General features: G+C 44.9%; 2 protein-coding genes across 2 annotated transcripts in view; both read left to right on the forward strand.

Moving 5' to 3' along the window:
* LOC138363529 (beta-1,4-glucuronyltransferase 1-like) overlaps window positions 1-8,314 on the forward strand; it is a 47,120-nt gene extending 38,806 nt beyond the window's left edge. The window contains exons 4-6 of the mRNA XM_069322884.1: window positions 7,223-7,420; window positions 7,603-7,719; window positions 8,054-8,314. Of these exons, the coding sequence (XP_069178985.1) occupies window positions 7,223-7,420; window positions 7,603-7,719; window positions 8,054-8,314 (576 nt within the window). The remainder of the gene's footprint in view (window positions 1-7,222; window positions 7,421-7,602; window positions 7,720-8,053) is intronic.
* LOC138363383 (uncharacterized) lies at window positions 31-3,385 on the forward strand. The gene is made up of 4 exons (XM_069322417.1): window positions 31-72; window positions 242-2,684; window positions 2,811-2,937; window positions 3,317-3,385. Exons 1-2 carry the CDS (start codon window positions 31-33, stop codon window positions 2,006-2,008), a joined length of 1,809 nt encoding a protein of 602 aa, XP_069178518.1. The 3' UTR covers window positions 2,009-2,684; window positions 2,811-2,937; window positions 3,317-3,385.
* Window positions 8,315-10,437: the final 2,123 nt, after the last annotated feature.

The raw sequence follows: 10,437 nt of genomic DNA on the forward strand, positions 1-10,437 counted from the left end.
ATTTCGTAATAGCGTTGAAAATAACATGTTATGCATAAAACGAATATAAACTCACTCATTGGCAACAGTCTCGTGTGAGGCAGAGGGTGGGCTGTGGCTTAGCAGTCAGTCACTCTTTGTGTCCCTCAGCTAGTGGATCTATCGTTGACGCACTCTCACGATATCTCCCAGAACGCTCGCTATTTGTGCTATTTGGACTGTAATATGACTTACCTAACGAACAAGAAGAAGGCATTGAAAGCTAGATGCATGCGAGCTGTTCGTAGAAGGTACGAGCTGGCCGCAATGCGTAGATTACATTTTGACGAGTGAGGATCGTGGTGGCCTCTCAGCCGCGAGTGTGAGGGGCCTGTCGCAGCCCGCATCCCTTGGACCTGCTACTCCAGATGTTGGACCTGCTACTCCAGATGTTGGACCTGCTACTCGTGATGTTGGACCTGCTACTCGTGATGTTGGACCTGCTACTCGTGATGTTGGACCTGCTACTCGTGATGTTGGACCTGCTACTCGTGATGTTGGACCTGCTACTCCTGATGTTGGACCTCCTACTCGTGATGTTGGACCTGCTACTCGTGATGTTGGACCTGCTACTCGTGATGTTGGACCTGCTACTCCTGATGTTGGACCTGCTACTCGTGATGTTGGACCTGCTACTCGTGATGTTGGACCTGCTACTCGTGATGTTGGACCTGCTACTCCTGATGTTGGACCTGCTACTCCTGATGTTGGACCTGCTAATCCTGATGTTGGGCCTGCTACTCCTGATGTTGGACCTGCTATTCGTGATGTTGGACCTGCTACTCCTGATGTTGGACCTGCTACTCCTGGTGTTGGACCTGCTACTCCAGACGTTCTCGCTCTTGATGTTGCAGGGCCCAGCACCTCACGTGCTGATCTGGCAACTCCAAACATTTCCAGAAAGCGTCAACGTATCCAGAGCAGTGCCAAGAAACGAATCGGTTTATTTAGAGAAGAAGCAATTGGAAGTGACAAGGACACTGACCAGGAAACCGACAGTGACAGTGAAGTGACATATAGAATAAATCCACGCGAGTCTGCGCTAATGGTCACGGATAAGAAACTGAAACAATACCTTGATAAACATTGCATATGCCAATACTGTTCAAAGGGTAAAGTTTGTCACACAATTAGGATTTTGCAACATGATGTAACAGTGAAAGGAACCTGTAATCGTTGTCATTTTACAGACGATGAAGCATTGTCTGGAAATAATGAAAATCTGATATCCTTAGTGTACACCAACATGCTAAATGGACACGGATATACATATTACAGGGGTATGTGTTCCATAGCAAACATGAAATGTGTATCCTATAAGACATATAATAGGGTCCAGAAAATGATAAAAAATGCTGCCATTGAGAAATGGGTGCACTTGCAAGAAAACACTCGTCATATCATCTTCAATCATTACAGAGAACAATTTGATAGGCACTCCGTTGGTGGGATCCTGGACATTGATGTATCGTTTGATGGATCGTGGCACACAAGGGGCCATCATTCACAAATTGGGTGTGCCTTTGTTGTGGAGATATTCACAGGGCTCGTTGTGGACTACAATTGTTTCTGCAAAAAGTGCAAGATGTTACTGAATAGAAAACAACAAGGAAAAGTAACACAGACGGAGTTTGACAATAAGATGCGTGAACATGTGCCTGATTGTGATAGGAACTATAACGGCACTGCCAAAAATATGGAGGCTGATGCCGCAGTATTGATGTGGGGTCGATCTGAAGAGCTCAAATTCAGGTATACGACCTTGGTCAGTGATGGGGATTCTTCAGCCTTCAATAAAATTTGTGCAATGAATAATGTTGATGGTCCTTATCGAAATGTAACCGTGGAAAAGGCTGAGTGTATAAATCACTTCAGCAAGAGACTTGCAACACAGCTCCGGAGCTTTCAGAAAACAGTTGTGGAATTGAAAGAGACAAAAGGGAATGTGAAAAAAGACCAGACGAATGTCACTGGTGGAAGGAAAAGGTAAATTAACTGATGTCACCATTCAAAAGTTGGCAAGTTACTTCACCATAGCTATCCGGGATAATGTCAACACAGACTGGAAACGAATGAGGGATGCCTGTCTGTCCGGACTGTTTCATGCTACGTCGACTGATGAGAAGCCAATGCACATGCACTGCCCTAAAGGGAATGAGTCTTGGTGTTTTTACCAGCAAGACATTGCAAATGAAACGACCCCAAGATCACACAAGACGATGAGGGTACATTTCCAGCTTCCCAGTATCCACATGACTGAAGTCCTGAAGATATACTACAATCTTGTATCAGAGGACAACATGACGAAGTGTCTGAAGGGAAAGACTCAGAATCCAAACGAGTCTCTACACCACCGAGTTTGGAAACTCGCCCCCAAAGACAAGTTTGTCGGTCGTGTAATGGTCGACTTCGCCATGGCAATGACAGCTGTCAACTACAACGTAGGATATGTGACGGGATCTCTGACCAGCCTCATTGGTCTACCACAGAGTGACATACGAGACTGTTACTTTCATAGGAAGAACAAGGAGATGCAGATACCAACGAAACGCACCACCAAGCCACGAAAGGCCCCTGAGGGAGCTGACCCAGGTTATGGGGCAGGGCCCTACTAGTGCCAATGCAGTGCCACCTGCAGGACCCATATTTCTGACCAATTATATTAGGTTAGTATGTTTTAGTGTTATATTGTGATATTACTTCATAAATATTTGTACATATAAAACTGGTGACAAATATTAATTTTTTTTTTTTTTTTTTTAATAATATATTTTTTTTCTTTTATTAATCAGGCGATCTTCATTGAACTTGCACACCATATTGAACCCATGCCTTTCTACAAGGGTGCAAATTTTGAATGATATTGGTCAACATCAACCTCACCCACAGGTGGCTCAACTTTGACCTTTGTTTCTGCAGGTAAGGGTTTTACAACTATATCTGACTTCACAGCCTTTATTTATTATTCAATTTACATGAAACCTGCACATTATATGTAGAGTTTATGACTCTAAAAACACATGTAGTTTTTCTTATCTACGTAGATTTATTGATTTTATAAATAATGATGAACTTCATTTTGTTGCATACGTTTTTTGGAAACTTTAAAAATCTGTATTATTGCACTAAATACATCTGGGATAAAACTCCTTGGTGCAAATCTTTATTATATAGTAAGGTCATAGCTGAGTGTCATAGAAATAATTTCGGTTCACAATTGTGGGCTGTGAAAGCAATTGAACATTGTTGGAAAATTGTCTAAAATTTTCTTTTCTTTTTTTTCTCCTTCTCTATTTAGGCTGAGATGATGAAACTTGGCCCATTTGCAGAACCTTTCACATGTATCAGGATAATAAATTTTGAATACCCTACGACAATTTTCTTATATCCTGGTCAAATAGCCCCTTATGTGGTACTGTGTCAAAAGCTTTCTGGTAGTCCAGAAATATGCAGTCTGCCCAGCCCTCTCTCTCTTGCCTGATTTTTGTTGCCTGGTCATAGAACTCAATTAATCCTGTTAGGCATGATTTGCCATCTCTGAACCCAAGCTGATGTTGTGTTACAAAGTTCTTTTGCTCCAGATGTTCCACTAGCTTTTTTCGCTCAGTCTTTTCCATCATCTTGCATGGAATGCAAGTAAGGGACACTGGCCTGTAGTTCAGTGCCTCCTGCCTATCACCCTTCTTGTATATTGGGAGTAGTAGGTATATATTGGCCGTCTTCCAAATTTTTGGCAGTTCACCTGTTACCAGTAACTTGTTGTACACCATGGAGAGTAGTAGGCACAGAGCTTCTGCTCCTTCCTTTAGAATCCATGGTGAGATTCCATCCGGGCCTATTGCCTTTGTCACGTCCAAATCTAGCAGGTGCTTCCTCACCTCCCCACTGGTAATCACAAACTCCTCTAGTGGTGTCTGGGTTGGTGTTCCTCTAGGGTCTGGGTTGATGTTCCCTCCCATATCTCTGGGACTTCTCCTTGCTCTGAGGTGAAGACTTCCTGGAATTTCTTATTGAGTTCCTCGCACACTTCCTTGTTGTTTGTAGTGAATCTTTCTGCCCCTATCCTCAGTTTCATTACCTGTTCCTTCACTGTTGTTTTCCTCCTGATGTGGCTATGCAGCAGTTGGGTTGAGTCTTTGCCTTACTCGCTATGTCATTTTTATATTGCCTCTCTTCCTCTCTTCTCACCCTGACGTATTCATTCCTGGCGCTCTGGTATCTTTCTCTGCTCTCTAGTGTTCTGTTGTTCCATAGTTTCTCCATGCCCTTTTACTTAGCTGTTTTGCTAGTTTGCAACTCTGATTAAACCATGGGTTTCTCATCTCCATTTCATTTTTTCCCTTTTGGACTGGGACATACTTGTCTGCTGCCTCCTTACACTTCTGCGTGATGTAGTCCATCATGTCTTGAACCGTCTTTCCTCTGAGCTCTGTTTCCCAAGCTATTTCAGTTAGGAATTTTCTCATCTCCTCATAGTTTCCCATCTGGAATGCCAGCCTCTTGTTTTCTGGTCCCTTCCTTGAGTACATTAACCCTTCTTCGACCAGATATTCAAACAACAGTACACTGTGATCACTCATACCCATGGGGGCTTCAAGACCGATTTCCCTTATATCTGAATCGTTCGGAGTGAATACTAGGTCGAGTCTTGCTGGTTCATAATTGCCTCTCATTCTCGTGGGACCCTTGACATGCTGACTTAAAAAAAGTTTCTAGTCGTCACCTCTAGCAGTTTCGCTCTCCATGTTTCCTCACCTCCATGTGGTTCCCTGTTTTCTCAGTCTATCCTTCCATGATTAAAGTCCTCCATGATGAGCAGATGGGATCGGTTTCTACAGGCAGCAGCAGCTGCTCTCTCAATGATAATGTTAACTGCCATGTTGTTTCTGTCATACTCTTGCCTGGGTCTTCTTTCATTTGGTGATGGGTTATATATCATTGCTACTACTACTCTTGGTCCTCCCATCGTCATGGTGCCTGTTACGAAATCTCTGAACCCTTCGCAGCCCGGAACAACCATCTCCTCGAAACTCCATTCCTTTCTCATTAGTAGAGCCACTCCGCCTCCTCGCCTTCCTTCCCTCTCTTTCCTTCCCTCTCTTTCCTTATTACAGTGTAGTCCTAGGGAAACACCGCATTCGTTATGATTCCTAAGAGTTTGGTTTCTGTGAGTCCAATTACATCTGGGTTTACTTCTTGTGTTCTTTCCCTAAGTCCACTGGCCTTTTTTGTAATCATGTACATGTCATGTACAAGGTCATGTACACTATGTTCGTGTACATGACCTTGAAGCTGACTCTCTTCTGTCCATTCTGTTTCTGTTGATTCCACTGGAGTTCCCAGACAAGGGATGTCTGGGATGGGCGAGTCTAGGAAGGAGGACCTGGGGGGTCTGGGGTGTGAGAGGTTTGGGAGGATCTGGAACAGGGGGGGCTAGGGGGGCTCTGACAAGATGCGGCTGAGGGGAGTCCGGGGTTGGGGGTTAGTGGGGGCATGGGATGGGGGAACTGGAGGGGCATGTGGTGGGAGGTCACGGGTTGGGGTATGCAGGGTAGACTAGGGGTGGGTTGACAGGGAGGTCAGGGGTTGGGGAGGGGAGGGGAGCCAGGGGAAGGGGGGCCAGGAGGGAGGGGGGTGTGGTAGGGAGAAGAGCTTGGGGTGGGGAAACTGGGAAGGGCACAGGCTGGAGAAACAGGGAAAGGCATGGGGTGCAGGAACAGTGAGGGGTCTGGGGTAGGGGCTGGGAAGAAAAAGGGCATGGGGGGAACATGGGGGTGGGGGTCTGGGGTCAGGGAACATGGGTGGCATGGTCTGAAGGGGGACTTTACTGTCTTGGGAGGTGCAGGTGATTGGTGGGGGATGGCTGAGGGGTTGGTTGGTGGGAAGCTTCTGTTACAATCCTCCCTGGGGATGCTGGCCTGCTGGTGGGGGGATTGCCACTCCCATCTGAGGTTCCTGGAGGCACTGAGCTGAGTCCTGTGGCTCCCATATCTCCATCCCTTTCTCTGCGTCTCCTCCTTGCCTCTGCAGCCTTCCTTCTCTCCTCCCTTGTCATGTCCCTTTGCAGAAAGACGTCCTCGTATCCTCCCCTAACTTCACAAGTCTGCTCCTCCTGGATAGGATTTTCTCCTTTGTTGCCTCGTTCGTGAGCACTACCTTTATCAATCGTTTCCTTTCCTTCTTGTAGACGCTCAGCCTGAAAACCTTCTCTATGTTGCCATTTGCCTCCTCCATATCCAGTCCCTCCAAGATCTCTGTCATGGTTGCTCGGTCCCTCCTTCTCCACTCCTCCCGATTGGATCCCTCTGGTTCCTGTACTCCTACAACTATAATTGTTCGTTTCCTTTCCTTGTCTGTGGTCTTCTTTGTCCAGTGTTTTACTATAATAATTCAACAGTAGATTTTATTCACACTTTATTATACATAATGGATTAGTTAGAAAATGGAAACACAGGATAATACTAAAGGCAGTAGCACATATTAGTACAGTGGATAGCTACAATTATATTAATATGGATAAAGTATTAAGTTAGTACATTATCACAGTCACTAATACACATATAGTGTTTCATTTATAATAAGGCCAGCGTCTTATACTCGACCTGTAACCTAAACTTCAAATCATCTTTCCTAATTACAGTGACTTAAATTGTTTTATTATTTGGTTTTAAATTGATCTATTTTGCGCAAGTAATAAAGGTAGACAGGTAAAATGCGAGCCATTTAACTACGTATTTGTGTTACACTGAGCTGTGAGTGTTAGCATGGGGACCCCTGAGGCTCCTCGACTGCTCTCAGTAACATCAGCGTCCTTCCCTCTACGTGTTTTACCTTGTTATTGGTCATTATATCAATCATAATAATTAATAAAGATGCTTATAATAATATTTAGTTGCACAATTAAAGTTTCACATGTTTCGGACGTTTTAATTGACCTGGTTTAGTTGAAACACGCAAAGGTCCAGGGGCCAGATTCACGAAGCAGTTACGCAAGCCCTTACGAACCTATACATCTTTTCTCAATCTTTGGCGGCTTTGTTTACATTTATTAGACAGTTATTGGTCTCCAAAGCACCAGGAGGCTGTTTAAAACAATAACAACAATTGATTGGGAAGTTTTCATGCTTGTAATGACAAGTAGCCCTAGGGTCGGAACCTACAACCTTGAAATTTAGCGATATCAATTTTATTTGATGCCCTACAGGTCTACGCCAGAAACCAAGGTAACTCCCATCTGGAGAACTGGGAGGTGGAGCCTGCCAGGAGCACAGCGCCCCACTACACAGTCCTCTACAACATCACCACCTACGAGGAGTTCTGGGAGCCCATCCTGGTCCTTCCCTGCACCGCGCCGCCCTTCGACGAACGCTTCATCGGCTACGGCTTTACCAGGAACAGTCAGGTAATCCTTCGTCAGCGTCTCTGCACACTTGCTATTGTGGACATAAAATGCGAGCATTGGGTTTTATCACGTAGTGTCTACCCAGGGTTGACACGTCCTAGATGTAAGCGATATAAGGGGGGGGGGGTCCTTGGTGCATTTGTTTGTAGCTGACCTGTGATGTTGTGTGCCGGGTGTTCCAGGTGTATGAGCTACACTGCCGGGGCTACAAGTTCCAGGTGCTGGACCAGGCCTTCCTCGCCCACCAAGGCTTCCAGACCACAGCCTCCTACACCCCCACACGCTTCGCTCAGATTGAGGTATGCTGCGGTGGCTGCTTTGTTGGTTCCTCGCATGCTCCTCCCTCCCCCTGTCTGGTGTCAGTGACAGTGTATGATGTCAGTGTCATACGTTAGTGTGTCATGTTAGAGTCAGTGTCTCTACTCTAGATGTCAGAGACACCTCTTACTGACGTAAGAGGTGTCCTCTTACTGACGTAAGAGGTGTCTTACGTCAGTGTCGGTGTTTGAGAATAATTATTAGAATTATCATAATAATAGTGAATAAATATCTGTATATAGAGTGGACCCTGATAATGAGATCAATAATTATGCCTGTGGCTGGCCTAATGCCTCTCTCACCGTGACCTGTCAGATCAACAAAGTGCGCTACCAGATGTTTCAAGAGGGAGGTCCACGCGCGTCTGGGCCTCGCCCCTCCTCCAGCACTCAAGAGTCCGCCCCTCCGACAACAGATCCCAGCCCTCATAGCCCGCAGACCACGCTTCCGCCTCCCACCTCCCAGGATCGTCGCCGTCCCCAGGAAACACCCTCCCACCCAGCCCAAGGACGTGAAGACTTGAAACCTCAGGAGTGGTGGGAGGAGCTTGAGAGAGGCGTAAATTTGGAGGCTTAAGCGTTAGTGGAGGGGAAGCATTAGATGGGTATTATTATTATTAACATCTTTATTGACAAATTCAATTACAATTTTGCCTAATCTGAGGATTTCGATTAAGTCTTATTAAAGTGAGGATAATGCTGGTATTCACTGTCACGCAGGACAGAGGGTCATACACAAGACAATAGGTCTAAACTGTAGGCTGAAGCACATATATATCATGATTACAATCAATGTTTTAATGTATGGATATGTGAAAACAACTTTCTATTGTGCACTGCCACACAAGGGCAGGGATGGGTTCATAAGTGATGCAGCTTAGAAGTATTATAGATCAAAATTGTTCTTCATTCTTTAAAATGGACAAGCAAATTTTGAATAAATTGTTAGGATGTCGTCCAGAACACTTGAGTCAATGAAATAGTTACACAGTTGGTGGTACAATAGGCCAGGAGGTCTAAAGTCTTTTACGGTTTTACATTCAACAATATAGTGTTCTAGGGAGTGGTTTAGGTTATCACAGAGTTTACTATCTGAGTATTCTGGTAGTGGCTCAGCCTCACTAACCTGCCAGATGTGCCTATAGCCAAGGCGAATTCGCGCGATGACTACATCACATTGCCTGGTCCGGTTACTGTACTGACCATACAAATACCTATTATTACAAAACTTGTCATAACTTTTAATACTGCAGCTTTCAGGTCTCTGGGCATTTCTTAGTTCTTCTAAATCTGAATTAATTTCTTTAATTTCTATGTTTCTAATAACTGCATTAGATAGTCCAAAGTCATAATCAATGTTTCTTTCCTGCAAGCCTCATTGGCCAATCGATCTACAAAGTCATGTTTTCCAACTCCAACATGGGATGGGATCCACACAAGTTTTATACAATAGTTATTATCATTGGCAAAAATTACATTCCATTTAATATTACCAGCTATATCCGACATACATTGTGATGGGTTATTTAAGGACTGCAGAGCACTTTTAGAGTTATAGAAAATAACTCCACCAAAATAACTAAATGCCCAATAGCTCGGTCTGTGTTGTGCTTGCCCAGTTGTTCAATCTCTGTGTACTAGACATGATCATTTCATTCCATTAGATGGGAAGATAATTGGCGAGATAGGGGAAGAAGGGGGACATGAGGAAGCACCTCCTAGCACCATCCTGGGTGATGCTGGGAGGTGCGAGGTCCCCGACCTCGATCGCTGACGTTGCCATCCACCACAGATTGTGGCAGCGTCAGCGATCGAGGTCGGGGATATCAGAACGTGGGGTAGATAATAGAACGTGAAGTAACTACCAGAACGTGAAGTAACTATCAGTGTAAATGGTATGTGCAGACCGTAGCTCCTTTCCCCTTCCCTCGCTTGCCTCCCCTCCCTTTTCATCCCTCCCATATATCAGTCCGACCCTCTGGTCATTCTCCCTCTCCCTCTTGGCCGTTTTCCATCATAACCAGAGTCAAATTACCTTATAGGCAGGTGGTCAAGTCACTTGTTCCCCAATCCCTATATCTCCAATCCCTCCAAACCATTTGTCTCCCAGTCCTTTCCAACCCCCTTTTCCAATCCGTTCCCCTCTTCTACTGCCTTCGCCACTAACCATTTGACAATTTTAAGATCAGTGACGAATTACCGCAATTCTCAAGTTTCGAGTGAGGGAGCTGAAAGCCATATACGACTGTGGTTTCCTGTGTAGCGTGGGATCGGTTCATGATTCTATGGGAGTAAAACATTACTTTCAGGACAGGCCTATGTCCAAGGAGCCTGGGGGGCGGGGCTAAGTCAGAGGTTTTGGCTGGCCTAAGATTGACACTCTGTAGTCATTGGTTGAGCTTTGATAGCCGGAGTTAATTGGGCCTAGGAACTAAATGGGTGGAGCCTGTTCCACTGGTAAGAGTTTTAGAAAATATTAGAGTCAGTGTGTTGGGGGTGTACTGGAGAAGAGGTCTCCTGATCTGGGGGCAGCCAATCAACATCGTGGCCGAGGTTGCAGGATTAAGGTAATGTCTGTCTGAGTTTTGGTACAACAGTAAATGCACCTCGAATTTCCATTTGGCCTATTAGGATGTGTTAGTAAAGTAGGACATTTCAATTTGATTTCAATTTACGTGTTTTAAAATAATAAAGTGTTTT

The sequence above is a fragment of the Procambarus clarkii genome, chromosome 11 (genome assembly GCF_040958095.1).
Source record: "Procambarus clarkii isolate CNS0578487 chromosome 11, FALCON_Pclarkii_2.0, whole genome shotgun sequence".
In the NCBI taxonomy this organism is placed as follows: Eukaryota; Metazoa; Arthropoda; class Malacostraca; order Decapoda; family Cambaridae; genus Procambarus; species Procambarus clarkii.